Source organism: Fundulus heteroclitus, chromosome 5 (assembly GCF_011125445.2).
Source record: "Fundulus heteroclitus isolate FHET01 chromosome 5, MU-UCD_Fhet_4.1, whole genome shotgun sequence".
In the NCBI taxonomy this organism is placed as follows: Eukaryota; Metazoa; Chordata; class Actinopteri; order Cyprinodontiformes; family Fundulidae; genus Fundulus; species Fundulus heteroclitus.
In genome coordinates, this window is record NC_046365.1 from 39464707 (window position 1) to 39484263 (window position 19557).

General features: G+C 41.3%; 1 protein-coding gene across 1 annotated transcript in view; it reads right to left on the reverse strand.

Annotated features, from left to right (window-relative positions):
• The window catches only part of cntln (centlein, centrosomal protein), a 152410-nt gene that overhangs the window by 10907 nt on the left and 121946 nt on the right, over nucleotides 1-19557 (reverse strand). Inside the window, exon 25 of the mRNA XM_036137579.1 lies at nucleotides 12749-12823. Within this exon, the coding sequence (XP_035993472.1) occupies nucleotides 12749-12823 (75 nt within the window). The remainder of the gene's footprint in view (nucleotides 1-12748; nucleotides 12824-19557) is intronic.

A 19557-nucleotide genomic window follows, 5' to 3' on the forward strand; every position in this document is an offset into this window, starting at 1 on the left:
AGGACGAATCTGCGATAACGCTCCATATTAAACATTATATTAATTATAATATATTAACAAATATTGCATCCAATTATTCCTTTCCACACATTCATTTTGAAATGACAAGTTCTCTGATGTACCGGGGAACTTTAAGGCCTTTATAACACAGTAAAACAGTGCGTCAGTAGCTGCGCCTCACTCATCACAACCTCTTCTGTTCACTTAATTTCAAACTTAAGCTGAAAAAAACCCCCCAAAAGCCTCACAGTGAAACCAACAGACTCTATGCGCCCCTCTCCAGGGAGCCCCCTCACCGAGTCGCCGCCTCTGATCCAGCGACATATTTACAGTACAAAGGCTCGACTCGAGTCCCCTTCACACACAGACAAACGCACGCAGAGAGATAAAAGGAGTGGCTGATTTAATTATCTCAATCATTAAATGAGGCTTAATTAGTCACTTTCCTTCGGAGAGGAGTTTAGCACTCAGAGCGGCTCCCTGTCATTACGGCGACATAATGAGCCACACAGCACAATAAGAGCCTCAGAGCAGCAACAACAATGCAAGAGAAGTTTCCCAAAACGTCGGGAGAAGCAGCCGGAGACGTGAAACGGCCAACACGGCGAGGAGCTTCCCAGAGAGATGAACGTGAACGCAGGCGGCCATCCGACGCTGTTTACTGTTGAACAGCCATTAAGGAGGAGAGCAACAGCTACGGCTTGATAAGGCCTGGAAAACTACAGGAATCATTTCACGCCATCGATAAATGCCGTTGATGTTTTATCACGGGGGCCTCCAGATTGGACCGAGCTGTCTCCGCCGCTCTCTTAATGTAAGGCTCACCTGCTTGTTATAGCTGGGAGGCTGATAAGAAGTGAAGCCTGTACGTCTCCCCAGGGCGCGATCGCGGGGTAAATATTAGCGGGCCCTCAGCGCCACCCTGCACCACTAAAACAAACCACTGTCCTCTCATAAAGGAATCAACAGACTCAATGACTTTTTAAATGTTATTATGCTGTCATGAGGCTTGAGGCAGGCATGAACGTGCAAAATGAGTGTGAAAAATTATCTTGAGGGAGCGCGCGTGTGTGTGTGTGCTTGTCCTGTTCATTACTGGCCGGCAGCAGAATCCAGTCATTTCCCTGTCTTCATAAAGACCCGGCCCATTAAATTCTACCTCGAGTCAATAATTAGGACTCCACAAATAAACCAAAGGCAATTAAATCAATGCTTCCTCGGGCCGATGCCTGGATCCCATGGCCCTCGTGGACACTCCATCTTCACGGCTGGCCTTATTCATGGTGGGCTGTAGTGGAGCCACGCAGTGCACCCTCCGGCCTGCTCATGATTATTAGGCAGCACTGTCCCTGGATCCTGGCTATGGCAGCGCTGCACACGGTGGCTCTCTCCTGAGAGGCATTGGCTTTGATTTCATTAACTCACCGGTGGAGGAGAGGGAAGAAGAAATGAACGCAATGTTTCATTTCGTTTTGAATGGACATGTGGGGAGGCAGTGGGAGGAAAGGGGGGGGGGGGGGGGCAGCACTCAGTTTGGCAGCAGAGAAATCACACGGAGAAATCGACTGGTGACCGGAACCTGAGCATTTCACGCTTCGCAGATCATCTGAACTTTTACCGATACGAGTAGCAACAACCGCACTGACAAAAACACTCTTCTGTGTGAAAGTGGTTACTGAGGGAAGACACTACCAGCTATTTTTAGTATTAGGGAGCTGTTTGAAAATGAATTCAGAGGAAGAACAAGAAACTTTATTCTGTTTTTTTATGCTGAATTTACCTTCAAGGTGCCAAAACAGGCAGCTGCACTTCAGCAGAGAATAGACTGTATATAATACAGAAACCTCCTGTTAGTCTATAAATCCCTGAATTAGCACCTAAATACATCACAGACTTGTTATCAGGTCATCAACCCTCCAGACCACTCAGGTCTTCTGGCTCCAGCCTGCTCTGCAGAACCAGAACCAGAACCAGAACCAGACATGGAGAAGCAGCATTTAGTTCCTATGCTCCAATGATCTGGAACAAACTCCCAGAAAACTGTAAAAGTGCTGAAAGTTCCTTTAAATCAAGATTAAAAACACATTTGTTTAGGATTACCTTCGACTGTTTTAGTTAAACTGTTTTACTGAAACATCATTAGTCCAACTGTTTTGCTTTTAGTTTCTATTTTCCCATGTTCTATTTTGTTTCTACATTTTATTCCAACTTGCTTTTATTCTGTTTTATTTCCCTATATTTTGATCATGTAAAGCACTTTGCATTGTCTTTGTACTGAAATGTGCTATACAAATAAATTTGCCTTGCCTAGCAGAAAACATTTACATGAAGGTAATACAGCAGCACTACTAGCTGAGATGCTTAAGACAGCTTTAAAATGTAAATTCTGACCCCATGTTGTCTAACTGCAGACCAACCTCTCATCTGACAGCTTCACACACCAAAACCATCACTATAAAGCCGGTTGAACACTAACTACTGTGGGTCTAGCCTGGCCAGCCAGACTAACTGTTGCCTCTCTTCGATGCGGATGTGGTTCAGTTCACTGTAAAGCAAAGCAAAAGCAAAACTGAGTCTGGCTGGTCAGGCTACTGTGGGTCAGCCCCTCCCCCTGTACTTGTTTCTGACCCAGGAGTTGATGTTTAGTTGATTTACCACGTGTAGCATTGGATGAGTTATCAAACGAGATACCAGAGTGTAAGCAAAACCCAGGAATCGGCCATATTTGGGCAAGGCAAGAAATAATTAGACCATTTTTCTTTAAACCACATTCTTTAGACATGCCAGACACTCCAAGTGATAAAGTACCATTGTAGATAGCATGGTATAAGTTGGGCAGAGCTGTTTTTATATTTAAAGCTGCACACATGTAATGATTTAACTGAATAAAAAGGACCAGTTTCTTCATCGGCTCACCAGGCTGCCACCTACAGCAGATCTCTGATGACTGCCATCGTCGGCGTCATCACAGTTTAGGACGGCTCAGAGGACAGACAGTGGATCTGGAGCTTTGTAGACTGGTGCCAACAGAACCAGACCCACCTCACTGACACAGGAGTGCTGGTGGTGGGAGGACTGTAAGGAAAATCCCATCACTGATGGCTAATGTCTCCCCCTCCATGCATGGAGCTGCTGCAGAGCTGCAGAGTTCTTTTAGTTACAGCAGCTAGGAGGAAGGACCTGTGGAAGCGCTCCTTAAAGCATCTGGGGTGCAGCAGTCTGTCAGACTTTAGTCCCATTTACGCTACCCTTGTTAAACCGATCCATGCCGAGCACGGACCGAGCTTAGATCAGTTAACCGTGCCGAGCTTGGTTCTGACGACCGTTTACACATCACGCTAGCACGGTTCCTCGGCTTCTAGTGTGATCTGCGGTACTACTGCCCTCTGGGGTTGAAGGAGGGAATCAAGCAAATCAAAATGGCGGCGCCCGTAACATTCAGGAAGTTATTCTTGGTAATAATTGTGATATTTTGTTGTTTGCGGAGAGTCAGGCGAAGAAGGCAACCTTTGGTAAATTTACTTGACAGAGTCGGCTTTTGGGAAGTAGATAAGACAAACGAACGTCTAATCAGGATTTACAGACGCAGCAAACGACGACTAACGTTGAGGTTCATCACACTGCTAAGCAGAAAAATCACTGGAAACTGTGTGGCATGGTAGGGAAGCTGGTATTTTTATGGATGTCTGAAATGTCAGCTGACTGTGAGGAGATGACGCGGCCCAGCCCTACTATCGAACTGGTCTAGATTTAGCGCGGTCCGGTTGTGTCTGGCACGGTTCAGTTCAGTTTGCTTTCCATTTACACTCGATAGTTATCTCAGTTACCGAGCTCAGACCGTTCTCGGCACGGTTAATAAAGGCTGGTGTAAACGGGGTATTTATAATCTCTGCTGCTCCCAACAGACTCAATGACGTTTTACGTCATGCTAACATCATGCTAATGTTCTCATCCGGTCATTAATCATTTACACTCTTTCCCAGATGCTAAGGTAAACTTGCACACGCCTTAGCTACTTCGGGATGCTGCTGCACTATCATGCAAATTGCATGTCATATTATCGTATGCTATGTAAATAGATTGGAGTCTTCTCCACTGTTAAATATTTACTCTGGCATTTACCTTTTATCTCCGATTGTTGGTGCTTCTTTAGAGCTAATTTTGATTAGACTATTTTGTTCCTTTCTCATTGGTACCAACTGTGTGTAACTGTCACAGCTGCATTTCCCCGTTGCGGGACAATAAAGGAATTCTTAACCTGGTTCAAATCTACGGCTTAAGCCAATATTTAAAGCCTAATTGCAGAATATGTTATTTTGACCAGTGGCAGAGCCTGACAGTGATTGTGAACAATAACCTGAACACACACTGATACCTCTCTGGAGCTTTTTTTCTACACTGGGAGCCACACACAGAGTGACTGATGGACTCGCTATTGACAGGGCCACTGAGATAATAAAGTGCTGTCCTCCTGGCAGCTCCATTAGCCGCTGACAGTGACAAGTTGAGGCTGTTGCGAGTTTGTGCAAATATGTAGACACACACACACGCACACACCCTCATCCTCTTTCAGTGACAGCCCATCCAGTTAGGGACATGGATCCCTCATCTTTCCTTTCACAGAGTCTATTTCTGCCTGTGTCTTTTCATCAGAACAAGGCTGTTTGAGTGCACCTCTGGGTATGATCATATCACTGTTAGGAAAGTGTGTTATTAGTGTCACTAGGAAGGTGACAGACCGGACAATTCAACTTCCTCCAGGTTCTGCTTCTTGAGCTTTTTATAAGCCATGACAGAGCGAAGAAGCTCACAGGAGGGGTAGGGTGAAAGACTTTCCAAGGATAGGTAAATGATCACTGATACTGTTAGAGGTACCTTCTCTTAAGGCTTTATAAAAAATTATTATAGTGCTCCACTGCTGCTAAGCAAACGCTAGCACCAGTTCTTTATGCTTCCAGGACGTAAATCAAAATAATCAGCATTAAAACTTGGGGTTACTTTTCGATTGGCCCAAACTCTGATACATAAACCGTTAAAGCACTGAGCTTCAACGTGAATAGAAAAGGCCTAATTAGTTCAGTGTCTCGTATTATCCCAGTTTATTTTTATATCAGTCGTTACACAGCCTAAGTGGTTCTTAGTTTTTTCATGCATAAATTATACGCTATTCCAGAACAAAGTTCTAGATTTTGAATTTTTAAGTTTCCAACACAGCAGTGTTGTAAAAGGCGATTTTACTCACACTAGTGCAAAGAAGTATGTAAATGACTTGATTCATCTAAATTCAACACATTTTAAGGAACCACTGGGCGAGTTATAACCTTGATCTGGGAAAATATAGTCCTAAAAAAATTGTGAAATGAACCTTGTTTGATTTTATAACATCTTTGCATTTACAGTTTAATCCACACGTTTATACACATTGTATAAAAAGAGCCAACAGTTTCTGCTCCTGTTTTAGATCAGGATTACTATATTTAGTATATATATTATATTTGCTCAATGGCAGAATATTGAAATTATTTGTTTTTGCACTTATTTAAAATAAATTTTCTTAGTATTTGATAAAATTGCCTTTTAAACTGTATGGCTCAGGTCAAACGTTTGGGTGTTTGCTGGAGTTCTGGGCAACTTGATAGAACAGGTGTAACCGGGTCAGGTTGCAGGTGCTTTTCTCAGCGCTACAGGACTGAGATCAGGGCTTTCTAATTGGCACTTTATAACTAATTTGGTGGTATGTCCATATACAAGACCCAATAGTGGCAAAGCTTTAACTTCTTGGCTGAGGACTGAAAATGTTTGGACATAATGTTTTTATCCCTTATGATGTATTTTATTAAGTGCACCAGTCCCTCCTACCACCAGACACGCCCCCAACATGAGGCTGCCACCCATGTTTTCACAGAAATCCTTCCAAATGTAATATTGGACATTATAGCCAAACACATTTTTCTACCATCAAAACATAGGACGTGTCTACAAAGAATAAGCCTTTCATCCCTGAGCACCTTTATAAACTCTGAACTGACTTTTTCACTTTGCTTTGGAGTAATGGCTTCTTCCTTTTGATGTACAGGCCTCACTTTACTGTAGGAAATGACACGCTCCCACCACAACCTTTACAAGACTTGTCTGTCTTGGGACAGAGGCTTAACACAAAAACGGCATAGGTTCCGGTCCATGTTCTGGATATGCCTGTGACTGATGGCTCTGGAGGTTCTGACTCAAGCTGCAGCCCCACACCTAGAAAATCTACACCAAACTCTTAAACTGGCTTTGCTTCACATCCCTTCCAAGGCTGCAACTATGCAACTTTTCTACCACATTTTTCCTTCCACTCAACTTTCCATTATTATAATTCAATAAAATTTTATTTATAAAGCGGCAATTCACAACACACATCATCTCAAGGCTCTTTCCAAAGTCAGACTCCATCAGATCCTCCAGGTTGGTGAGAAAGTTTCCTCTCTAAGGAAACCCAGCAGGTTGCATCAAGTCTCTCCAAGCAGCATTCACTCCTCCTGAAAGAGCGTAGAGCCACAGTGGACAGTCGTCTGCATTGTTGATGGCTTTGCAGCAATCCCTCATACTGAGCATGCATGAAGCGACAGTGGAGAGGAAAACTCCCCTTTAACAGGGAGGAGAACCTCCAGCAGAATCAGAACCAGGCTCAGTGTGAACGATCATCTGCCTCCACCCACTGGGGCTTAGAGAAGACAGAGCAGAGACACAGAAAGCACAGAAGCTCACATTGACCCAGGGGTACTTTCTATGTTAGATGGTAATAGAGGATGATCTGCCTCCCCTGATGATGTCACAGCTAACAGAACACCAGACCAGGTGTACCTTCTATGAAGAGAAAAAAGACAGAGAACAAAAAGTTAAAAGCTGAAATAACAACAAACAATGCAAATTGTAGAGCAGTAGGAGAACTCAGCAGAGAGAGTAAAATAGACCCTGATGTCCTCCAGCAGCATAATGCATAATGTGATGCATACAGAAGGTTTTGAACAGCCAGCTTCTTTAGCAAAGACCTTTTGTGACTTAGGGAGGGAGGACTGCTATTATGTCAGCCGTCTTCCCACCGACTGGTTAGGCCAGAACATTAGTTTTAATTACCTTCAAGCCAAAAAAATAAATAAAAATAAAAAATAAAAATAACAAAAATAGACACTTGAAATGTATTGCATTGTATGTATGAGTCTAGCTGTACTTGGACACAGCATTGATAAATTAAGCTGGACCTACGAGGACTTCAGATTTACGTGTGTGCCAGTGTTGTACGTGTATTGTTATATTTTATTTGTTTTTTTAAAGCATCGTGAACAGGGAACTACAGGATAAAAACAGCCTTTTGGTTAATTCTGGCTTTTTTAACTCATGAATTGTCTTGTGTTTTATTAAATTGCACTGCCCCCTTTCAAATAAATCAATGAAATCAGTAATTTTGGGATAAATCCTGATGGTTGTAGCATTAATCTGTCTCTGATTCCTGCAATTCTCCATAGAATCTCAGAAGATGCCAGCGGGAGGATGAAGTATTTGCTTGATGAGAGTTTTATAATAACATAATGACAGAACGAATGCCTCTGAGTTTGCCCTCTGGATGTGGGAATCTAAACCGGTACTTTTTACAGAACCAGTAAACAAAAGGCTCTGGTTATGCACTGAAAACGCTTTGGTGGAAGTAAAATCTTATCAGCGTCCTTTAAGATTACAGAAGACACAGAAGAAATGACATAACAAGGACCGACTGACAAATCAAAAAAAGGACAAAAAGCATAAGGACAGAGTCTGACATCCACATGATGTGGATATATGACAGATTAAAAAAAAGCAGGGAGAGAAAAAGACAGAAATACAGGCAGAATAAAAATTTAGAAAAAGAAACAAACAAAAACCAGAACAAGATGGACTTGAAAGGGGATAGAAAAAGTCTGATTCAGTGAGGGGGGATGACTGCAGTGGTCCCAGAGGTCCCTGCAGGGACCTGGGGGCAAGTCTCAGCCTTGTCATACTCGGCTCTTCTCCTCCTCCACTCTGCACAACAGCTCAAGTCCCCCCCCCCCCCCCCCCAACCCCCCCGCTCCTCCACCGCTCCTGTTCTGCCCACGGAAAACGTCGATAGCAGGCTGCCGGTGCCGAGGTCTCTGGTGGACACTAGCTCATTCTCCCGGCATCGACAGGCCCGCCAAATCAATATTTAGTTCCCCACTAACAAGCTGCCTCGGGGTCTGAGCCAGAGAGAGAGGGAGAGAAAGAGAGGTGTGCGGGACAGAGGAGGACGGCACAGAGAGACAGAGCAGGGACTGAGAGCTGTCCAGCTAGAAGGGAAAAACATGGATTCGGTGGAGTGCTGTGTGTGCGTTAGTGTGGGAGGGGGAGAGGAAGGTGGAAAGGTCAGGAGAAGATCTGGGGAACAAGAGAACAGTGTCTGCTGTGTGTCGTGGTGCGGAGGCGACGCATGAGTGCCTGCAGCAGCTGCTGACATGAGCACAGACAAGACGCGCGCGCACACGCTCGACACTCTCAATCATACGCGTATCACAGCGAGCGGACGTTGACAGTGCTCAAGCACAGCTCCAGCAGAGCGCTCACAGATGAGTGGCTGTGAGCACACAAAGGCTCCAGCAGTGAGGATGTACTCGCCCGTCTTTGTTTCATCTTTTGAATCATTGTTTTTGAGCCCGGAGCAGGATCGTTGGGGTGGGAACTCAAATTCTGCTGCTATTTACTGTATTTGCGTGAACCTGGTGCCCCAATTTTTTTCAATGCAACACCGGCAACGCAGTGCATTTACAAATCTAAGCTGACATTTATAGAAATGCAAACATCTTCAGATAGAGGCTTCGTAACTCACAGCAAACAAGCCCCTTAGAATTGAAATCATTCGTGAAGCAACAGTAAAACAGTCTTTGGGCTAAAGTGAATATTTTATGAAACCTACGATGCAAACTTACTACATTCTCCGGGACAAATAACTCCTCAGCTTCAAGTGATGAAGAGGTCAGTTTTTGAAGCAATGAGCAATTAAACTTGTCATTAAATAAGTTCAATTAGCGCATTTCTATGGCACTTAAGCCTAACAACACAAAACGTTAATAGCAACAATAATCAGAGGAAAAAATAAGGCAAAAATTAAGATTCTAACTTCCAAGTTCAGTGTAAAATATCTCATTTTGCCAGAGAATAGCACCGGGTCTCCATACGCGGTCCCACCAGGGATTTCATGTCCAAGATAGATTTCCAGTAAACGGATCAAGATCACCTCTGTCCTAATTTTGGTGTGAATCCCGCAGGAGGTCCTCTCACTGATCAGTATGTCGACGTATATTTTAGTGGCCCTGCAGAGAATCTCCTCACTTCTCATTAAGAATTTCTGTCTCATTTAAAAAAATGACTGTAGATCTTTCAAAACTTGCTGCTTTGCACAACTCTCCAAGTCCGTCCTGGAATAATGGATCTTCTGCATCTTCCCACTCATCATCTGCTCATCAATAATTACACTTTTTTTTGTTCATAGCACGATATTCTGCATTTCAAGTGGATAGCAGTCTAAAAATAAACACAAGTCAACTCGTTTTTGTAAGGATTTGGCCTTGAATGCTAAATAAAAACAAAATTTTAGCAAACCGAGTTTGGATGCACCTTCTATGGGATGCTGATATTCGTGGAGAAAGATATAAAAATAAACAGCAGATACTTTACAACCTAAAGTCAAAATATTATAGTGATTCTTAACGTGATTTTGTTCATTCCTTTGCTATTTAAACTTTTTTATTCCTGCGTTTAGGCACCGACACCCCATAACTTTGTGGACCTACAGTACCTAACAGTGCCAGCATAAAAACACAAATAAAAAAACAGAATGCGGCTTTCAAATGCACTCAAAGACCCTTAATTTAGGAGACATGTCCTATGGTTTGATGCAACTGAAACTTAATGAGTGGCTGTAATGATAACTGTGAAGAACATGGGTGGCAGCGTCATGATGTGAGGATGATTTGCTGCAGGAGGGACTGGTGCACGTCACAAAATCAATGGCATCTAGGGCTGAACAATTAATCGCAATTTTAAAGAAAGCAATTTTCAAATCGCAGAGGTCTGCAATTTTTGGCAATGTAACAATTAATGGATCAGACACGTCCTTTTGCTGTTGTTAATATGTTTAAAGTGGGTTTGGCTCCACATGGAAGGGAAGAGAGTTGCAGCAGTGAGATAATCTAATTTGTTTTAGAGTTTATATAATCATACTGTTTTACCAGAAACTTTCAGGTACGATGAAACTGATTAATACAGACTTGTTTGTTGGTTTCACAAGGATTGATGTCCAATTCAACAAGCTATTCTCTTGAATGAGAATAGTCAGATTAATAAAAACTGTTAAATTACTTGTTTTAAATAGTCCTTGTTTACAAACATCTTTACCTACAGGCCATTTTTGTTGCTTGTGGTTAATGCAGAGAAAAGTCAAAAATAAAGCGCAATTAGGGTTGAAATATATCGCAGTATAGATTTTTGCCAAAATCGTACAGCCCTAATATGTTTAAAAAGACATGATAAATTAAACTGAAAATAAATTATTTTAAATTAAATCGCAATATTAAGATAAAAAAATCACAATTAGATTATTTTCCAAAATCGTTCAGCCCTAATGGCATCATGAGGAAAGAACATTATCCTGAGGCCGGGGAAGTTTAGGTTTGGGCACAAATGGGTTTTTAACACGAACAATGACCGTTAACATACTAGAGGTTGACCGATATATCGGCCGGCCGATATCTGCATTTTTTTTCCTGTATCGTATCGGCCGTTAGCGAGTCGTTAGCGTATTCAGCAGCCATGCCTTGACATCACATGAAGCGCATACGTTGCCATTCTCTCCCTGGCAGAGAGCGGCTGGTAAAGACTGGGTGCCAACAACAACAACAAGAGTACGTTTTCAACTTTCAATGTAGTTTTAACTGTATAACTGTGTGTCTTTCTCATTGTGAGCAGGAGGAAACAGTGGCATCTGTTAGTTTCTGTATCTAAAAACCCACGTCTGATCTCCAGCTGGCGAGCTGCCACTGCTACGCCTGTGTTCGTTCCCATGGAGAATTATGCATCCACATAAAAATAATTACCAATCACGACGCGTACAGGATGTAACTTTACATAAAATGCCCGTACACTGCAGCGGTGGTCAGTGTTTTTTTCTCTTGCTTCTCTCCATCGAACCAAATAAGCTCTTTTCTCACTGTGAGACGTTATAAATAAAGCGCTGCCATAAGAGTCGTGATGCATGTTTTATTCTCTATACCAGGGATGGGCAACTGGCGGCCCGGGGGCCGCACACGGCCCTCGTCATCACTCAGTGCGGCCCGCGAATAGATCAATAATAATTTAATAAAAAAAACCCCCAAAAAAAACCTTGTAATTATACTTTTGACCGATAGAGGGCGTGTCATACCCAAACAATAGCGGGCACAAGCAACTTTTGCAACAGCGAGGAAGAAAGTCAAGAGCCATGGCCACTAGCAGTGGCATAAACAGAAAACTTGACTTGCATTTTTCAGACAAAATGGGAAGAAGAGTATCTCTTCACCGAATTCAAAGGAAACCAATGTTTGCTTGGAGACATTATCAGCCCTGAAAGATTACAACTGAAGTCGACATCACAACACCTTGCATAAGGTTAAATATGAGAAGTACACTGAAGCTGCCAGAGCCGCTGTAGAGCTATTTGCAATCAGTTTTTTGAAACTTTTTTGTTCTTTGTCATGAATTAGTTCAAATTCCTTTTGCACTTTTTTAAGCAAATGTTTTGTCTTTGTTGCTTATGAAGAACATGTTAAAATGCATTTATTTTATACACAGAAACTATTTGCAATCAGTTTTTTAAGCAAACTTTTTGTTCTTTGATATGAAGGAGTTCAAATTCCTTTTTGCATTTTTTTTAAAGCAAACGGTATGTCTTTTGCTTATAGACATTTTAAAATGCATTTATACGCAGAAAATGTGAAAATATGTTGGTGCAGTAAACATACAGATATAAATTCATATAAAAAAAATTCTTATCAAGAATCATTTGTAGCGTCTTTCATATCCAATTATTTGAAGTGCGTGGTCATGTGGCCTTCCAATGGTCGTGCTGAAAAAAATTTGGCCCTCTTTATCATGGAAGTTGCCCATTCTTGCTCTATACCTTTCAAACTGCGGTCGGAAACTGATTTTTAAAATTTTTTAAAATCAAGTTTTGATACTTGATGATGTAACATTTGTTATCATTGTCTTTTTTTATCATTTAAATGGAGGAAGTAAAACAGCATACATAAATCGGCAGCACATATCGGTATCGGTTAGACTGATGTCAGAATAATCGGTATCGGCCTTAAAAACCTCTATCAGTCGATCTCTACAACATAGCATCAAATGAGTTAGAGAGTGGCCACAACATAGTTTTGGAGTCGCCGTCACAAACCCCTGATAGAAAATGTGTGCGCAGAACGGACCCGGGTCACACAGTCTAAAAGGCAATTCTACTAAATAAGAACTTGTAGGTAAACTTTTGAATCCTTCAATCTCTTTTCTGGCAGTGTGAAAAAAAATGCCTACATGTCAAATTATACAGCCTACGTCAATATCTGCTGTCAGCTGTGTGAGCAAATGTTGACGTTCCAGTATGAAATCATTACAGAGACGTGTTTAACCCCGTCGGCCAGAAACAGGTCACCCATATTTTACTGCATGTGTGTCTGAGCCTGACCTTCTGCTGGAGGATGAAGTTCAGGCGCTCCAACCACTGCTGGTCTCCAGGAGTCTCCGCGCAGGTGGCTGTCCTCTGAAAGTACAACAGCAAAGAGACGTTATCGCCGAGAAATCTCCATAATGGCAAAATCATTCTGCTTTAGATTTATCTTTGGCCCGTTGTGAAGGCCTTGCGGGTAAAGCAGTGATGTTGGTGAGGTAAATTACTACGGCATCTTACGTCAACCTTTCCGGGCCTGATGCTTGAGGGCACAAATGTAGCATCAGCCCACAGAGGACCTTGAAGGAGAGTGTGCCAGTCCACATCTGCATACCACGCTAACAGCTACAGCTAATGAACAGCGTGAAGAAGAGTAAGGCGCCTGTATGTACAAGTCAGCACTAACGTGGAAACTGTTAGCTTCAGACCTCATGTGTTACTGCTGAAGACGTTGTGACGACTATTTTACTGCTTCCACCTTTGAGGTTTATGGCCGGACGACATCCGTTGCAGAAGGACTGAGATTTTTTTAATCTATTTAGAAGTTTCAGCTAATTTCATAATTGCAACGACGACACAGTAATTCAAGCAAAGCAACACAAACGTGCAACAAAAAAAAGTCAAACTGGACCTTTTTTTTCTAAAACTGTCCAGTTTCAGCTGAAAAGAAGACTCCAGTTGGACATCCAGTATTTCATTAGTGCTGTCAGTATCATTTTAGCTCCTAGGTGGAGGAATGTCTCTGGCTCTGTCTGGGGAATTATGCAAAGCCAACATTTCTGAAACCTGGTAACAAGCTGGAAGAAGGCAAAGGAAGAACCTGTTACAAACATTTTTTTTTTCCAGATGTTTTTGTCACAAGTGGCCTTTACTGAACAACGATTTGATAGAAAAGAGGGTGAAGAAAAACGGGGAAGATATGCAGCGAATGGACCGAGACCGGGAATCAAACCCAGGACAACCGTGTCGAGGACTTATAACCTCTGCTCTACAAGCAGAGCCATAAACACGCGATGATAACACGCATTACTTTGTTTTAGAAACGCCTAATGGGACATTAGCTTTGGTTCAGGACTGAGCTTCACCAGTTTCCTCCTAGTTTATTAAACCATCTATGGATACGATATTTCCTTTAGCAAACAGCTGCATCACTGCTGACTCCTCAGGGTTTAGACACAGGAGCTCTGAGGGTTTAACTTTGGGATCTGAGAGGTTTTTACCTGCCACTGAGAGTCTTTGGTTGTTTTCACAAGATGCTCAACTATACTGGAATCTGCTGGTTTTATGCCTCATTATTGCTGCTTGTTACCTTTTCAGGTAACACAAACAAAAACAAGTTATTCTAACATTAAATCCACACGTGTAGTTTCCTGATGATCTAGTTGGACTATTTCTGCAACAAAGTGGAAACGTTTTGCTACCACTTTACAATAAGGCTTCCTTTATAGAGCTTTATAAATGGCTTGTCGACATATTATAATTTACCTAATCTGTAAACACTTTATCAATTATTAATAACTGTTTATTATGCATTAATAAAGGCAGAGAAAGAGACAAAACTGACCGGTTTCTTGCCAAATAGTGAGCAAAATCAATATTTGGCGAAAACGTTTCAAATCCTATATATTTCCTCTAGAGTTGCTATAATAAATATTTCAGTATAAAGTGTAGCCTTGTAAGCTCAGTAAGCATTTTTAAACATATTTCTGTACCATGTAATATTCCACTTTATCTCTGCATTATAACAACTACCAAAGAAAGCCTTATTGTAAAGTGTACACTATGAAATAAAGCAGAATATTACATGGACGGATGGATTACATTAATTTTAAGCATTTTAGTCAAATTGGGTTGGCAAGAAACCTGCCAGTTTTATCTCTTTTTTTGTGTCTCTTTCTCGCCATTTATTAATGCATAATAAACTGTTATTAATGATTCATACCATGTTTACAGATTAATTATAGCTACAAGCCGTTTATAAGCATTTATAAAGGGAGCCTTATTGTAAAGTGGTACCAACGTTTTTAACAGTGCTAATGGAAAAGTGCTGGTTGATTAAAACAGGAGACAGGTGGGTTGAAGGAAGAGTAAAAAGTAAAAATAAAACTCAGACGAAGCCGATTGTCTGTTGCTGCATCTTAAAGCACATTTGGAATAATTGAGTAACAATAGTCGTCCACCCTTGGCAGATATATATAAGAAATAACTGACCCTTCATCTAACATTAAGGGTGTAAAACGAACTGCCCTGACAATTACAACCTTATTACATCTGGATCATTAACTCCACAACAAGTTACCCAGGGAGTCTGGAGCCGCTCAGCTCCGGTGCAAACCAAGAAAAACACGAGTGCAGTAAGATGTCGGAGGGTAAATATGTGCGGAGAGGCGATTTTTCAGCACACTTTCTGCATGCATGCAGAAAGTGTGCTGTATATCTAATGGAGTATATCTCCATTAATATTTTCCTGCTTCTGTCAATAGATGCATCTCTTTGTGCTCAAAAGTGTCCACAGCTGACGAGTTGCGCAATAATGAGCGTACTGGTTAGGAAAGATTGAAAAAAAAACCTTCTTGTATGTCCGTGACAAAGTCTTCATTCCTACTAGGAACAAACAGACAAACACTACTGATCTGCAACAAAGAAAATATTTGATTTAAATAAAGACTGTGCTGATTATTAAACATTTTTTTTATAATAAGACAAAAAACCCGTTCAATTTAAAACATATCACTTCAGTTTGAGGATAATATTTTTTTTGCGCAGCACCTTTAAAGCTAAACTTTACAAAGGGTGCTCTAACGCCACAGAGAAGCAGATTAAAGAAATTATAGCACAACAAATGAACAAACTTAGTTTAAAAAGACGAGTTTCAGTTGCTTTTTAACATGTGATCATTGGGACCACAGATATCAGGATCGGTGGAAGACACTTCTACAGTCTGGGGCTTAAATCTTGCATGTTGAATATTTATATAAGTGTAACAATGAAGGGAAGGTAGCCTTTTAGTGCAAACCATTGGGAGCAGAACCTTGATTTAGCAAAGTACTCTTATAAAAACAAGTAAACGAGCAGCTAAGTGTTGTAGCTCTTAAGGATCGGCAGAGAATGATAAACAGAAAATTTATGCTCTTTATTCACTACGACAAAACAAATGCTAAATTATGAACACCTCAAAACAAATCTGTTACTAGATTTAAGAGAAATATCTCTTCTGGAACTGAAAGTTTTGATACAAGTGAAGCTATTCTCTCTGATTACAGACGGGAGCAAAAAGCTAAATATCAATATGTGCTTAAAAATATGACAGAACATATAAGACAGGCTGTACGTTCATATAAAAGCTGTATGAATAATTCTGATTTCTGTAATATTTCTGTAGAGAAAATCCCCCCAAATTCTTTGAAAAAACAACAACATTATTATTAATAAACCTTTATTTAACCAGAAAGTTGAAATAAGGACAAAACAACAGTCTCACAAATCAGAACTATACTAAACAAATGTCCAACAGACAATCGATAAAACGAAAAGACACGGTAATTTAAACCCGGTTACCTCCAAAGTAAAACAATGATAAATGGCCAGTACTTGTTTAGCGCTTTATCAACGGTGGTACATTTATAGCCTGGGCCAGACTGAACGTTTGCACCGGCAACCCCACCGGTTACAGGACAAACTCCCATAGCTCCCGCGCCACATAACGCCTTCACTGCATGTTTTATGACAACAATACTGGATGTGAGTGTTATGTTGTTATTCCAAGGCTGCTCCCAGCCCTGGGAACATTTAAAAACAACCGACTGGAGGCACCCGAATGGCAGCAGAGCTGACAGGAAGTAGGCAACTGAGATACAACGAGAGTTCACCAGGCACAGCTTGTTTCAACATGGAGAAGGAACAGGTTTGTTAATTTCAACGACGTCAGAAAACCTAGCGATGGCTACGCTATTGGTAAATATTAAGATGACGCCTTTAGTTGAGATTTCTTCCCTCTGTGCCCTTTAGCATTTTGAGCAATGCCATTAGTGGCCGGTGTGAACATCTGCTGCAGCGAGCCTCTGTCCGACTGGCTAAACGTTACATTAGCATGAAAGATGCAAGTTCATAACATTTGTAATATATTACCCATGAAGTTTTTTTTCTCCAAACAGTCCTCAGCGACATGAATATTGCACAATGCAGATATATTCATTATATTATTCATAGGTCATATGTTTGTATCTGTTGTACGGTGTGTATGTACAATGTTTAGCTTTGCTGTGTATGCATTAATGGGCATGCATGTATGTGTGGAAAATTATATAATCTCACTTAAATTCATATAATCAACCTATTTTGTCATAACTTACAGACAATGTTAAATGTTTAAAGTATAAAGCCCAACAGCTACCAACAAATTCTCTGCTCTCTGACGCTGTAGAACTTAAGGCAGGATTTTAAAATAGTCGGACGATTTTCAAAGCCTGAGAGACAACATGACGTCACGATAAAAACTCGTAGATAAAACATGTTTTGCTCGTACAGTGCGTGGTGTGCGGTCAGACGGCGAGCTCAACACACCAACAGATTTCACTTAAGATCATTCAGATCTAAGATGGGAAATCTTATTAATCCTCTCAAGATCAAACGTGAGTTCAGAGTAACTAAACATGGACGACGAGGAAGAATAATGGTGACAGTCTGTGGAAAAAACATAAAAAGGAAAAGGTGTTGGTGAAAGAAGCGGAGACAACGCGACCGGCTCTACGCTTCCTGCACTATGAAATGGAGACGAGTTGTTTTTTTTTTTTTCTGTCGGGGTTTCCCACACCTCACTTTCTGATTGGCTACAGGTCACATTCAACAGGCTGCCGGCTCGTTTGTCCTCGGGGGACACCGTACACGCTAGGATATCAGGGCAAGACAATCCATCAAGTTAAATATTCCCAATTTGAGGTCGGAGCGGTCCCGATCGCTTTTAACACGCCACACACAGCAGGAATATCTCGTAAAATTATCTTAATAATAATCGATAATTGCTGCCTATCGGAAAGGTGGAGATCGGGGGAAAATGGGGCTAAAAATCCTGCCGTGTGAACCAGCCTTAAACTATAGATAAACTTGTTTTTTCATTACTCATCTAGTGTGTAACTCTGTTCTCGGCACTATTACGGCAGAACTTTTCCAGTGTAGGACAATAAAGATATTTCTCATCTTATTTTGTTAAATCAACACATTGAGACAAGGGCAGTTTTGCTTTTAAGGTACTGACTTAATACGTTTTATTTCTTTCTACCCTGAAATCTCTGTTGATTATGTATTTTTCCATTTTTTTCTCTTAATTTCCAATCATGTTTGAAATCAAATAATAATAATACAAAGTGCAGCCCTAATGAGGTAAACCTGTGCTCAGCTGTGACCGGTGAGCGGATGATTGTTCCCGTATTCAAGTCTCTTGTAGGGTGATAAGAGAGACTTATTCTCCAGTGAGAATCAGCTCTCTGTCATACAGGGGTGGAGCTGTTCGGCAACGGCTTCAAATTGGTTTCAAGTGTGAGTAAGTGCCTGGTGCGCTCTTTCTAATCTTGTGATAGATGAGAGGAAATCCCCAGAGATCCCGGGCTGATTGTAACACGGTTGTTAATTGATGAATTTGCTGGGAATGATCTATGGTGGAGGGAGGCCTCACCAAGTTGGAAAATAGTTTGAAACACTTTAGCAAGCTTACAGCAGTCAATAACAAGAACTGCGGTTCAGTTACTGCTTCGATGCCTGGCAAAGAGCTGCAGTTTGAGGAGTTGGACCGTAATGAAACCTGGAGTTGACAGGAACTGCAGGTGTTGATAGTTTTGTCAAATTAATCAAGTCCAGGATGAAACCCAGCAACAGTAAACCCGGCACCAGATCCTGAACTCATAACCTGATCACTGTCACACATCAGTGTATAGCAAACATTTCACCAACATCAACTATGTCAGTGAAAAGTCTATGTTTACGCATTTTTTCTTTGGCACTGTCCCACCCGGATCTCCCCATCGTGGGACACTGAAGGTGTTTCCTAGCTTAACGCTCAGACAAAAACAAACATAACCGAGAGAGTTAAAATTTACACCCTCTATTAACTAATTTGGATGTTTTAAAATGATTTATAAATCAATAAATGAATCAACAAATCACTAATAGAAGAACCTGAAAACTCAGTCGCTGCAAAGCGTGATGTAATAATAAATATAAAAAAAACACAAGAACGGGACAAAGATATTAAATTATGAAACAAAAAACAACTACATTGTTGCAGCTCCTCTGGTTTTTCTGAAAGCTTGAATTTAAACAGGATATCTACATTAAAACACAATATTCCTCATCAAGCTGTTTCCAGCATTCTCGTACAGGAGCTCACAGATCTGCCTTTCGGGATCGAGCCTGGCCATTCACCTTTTTGCTTACATTAAAAAAATCCTCCTTAAATTTCAAGTTGGCTTGAGATCTGGACTCTGTGCTGGCCATGTGCTTGAGTTTATCTGCTTATTCTAAAGGATTTAACCAATCCTTGGTCTTGGCTTCATCCTGAAAACCTACTTTGGATCAGTGGAGTCCACCGGTGTGCTTCCTGTGGAGGTACTGACTGCTATCGGTCCAGTCTTTATACGTTTCACTGGCATTGCACCAAACAAACACTCCATGTTCTCCTTGGTTAATACAGATTTACGGTTCATCTCCTTCAGTCAGTCAACCAAAAGTCATGGCTGCTTCTCTTTGGCCCACTGGAACCCTGTTTGCTCCTGTTCTGGTGTTAATGGTTCTAATGGCTTGAAGGACGTAAATCCCATTCCCTTCAGCTAACT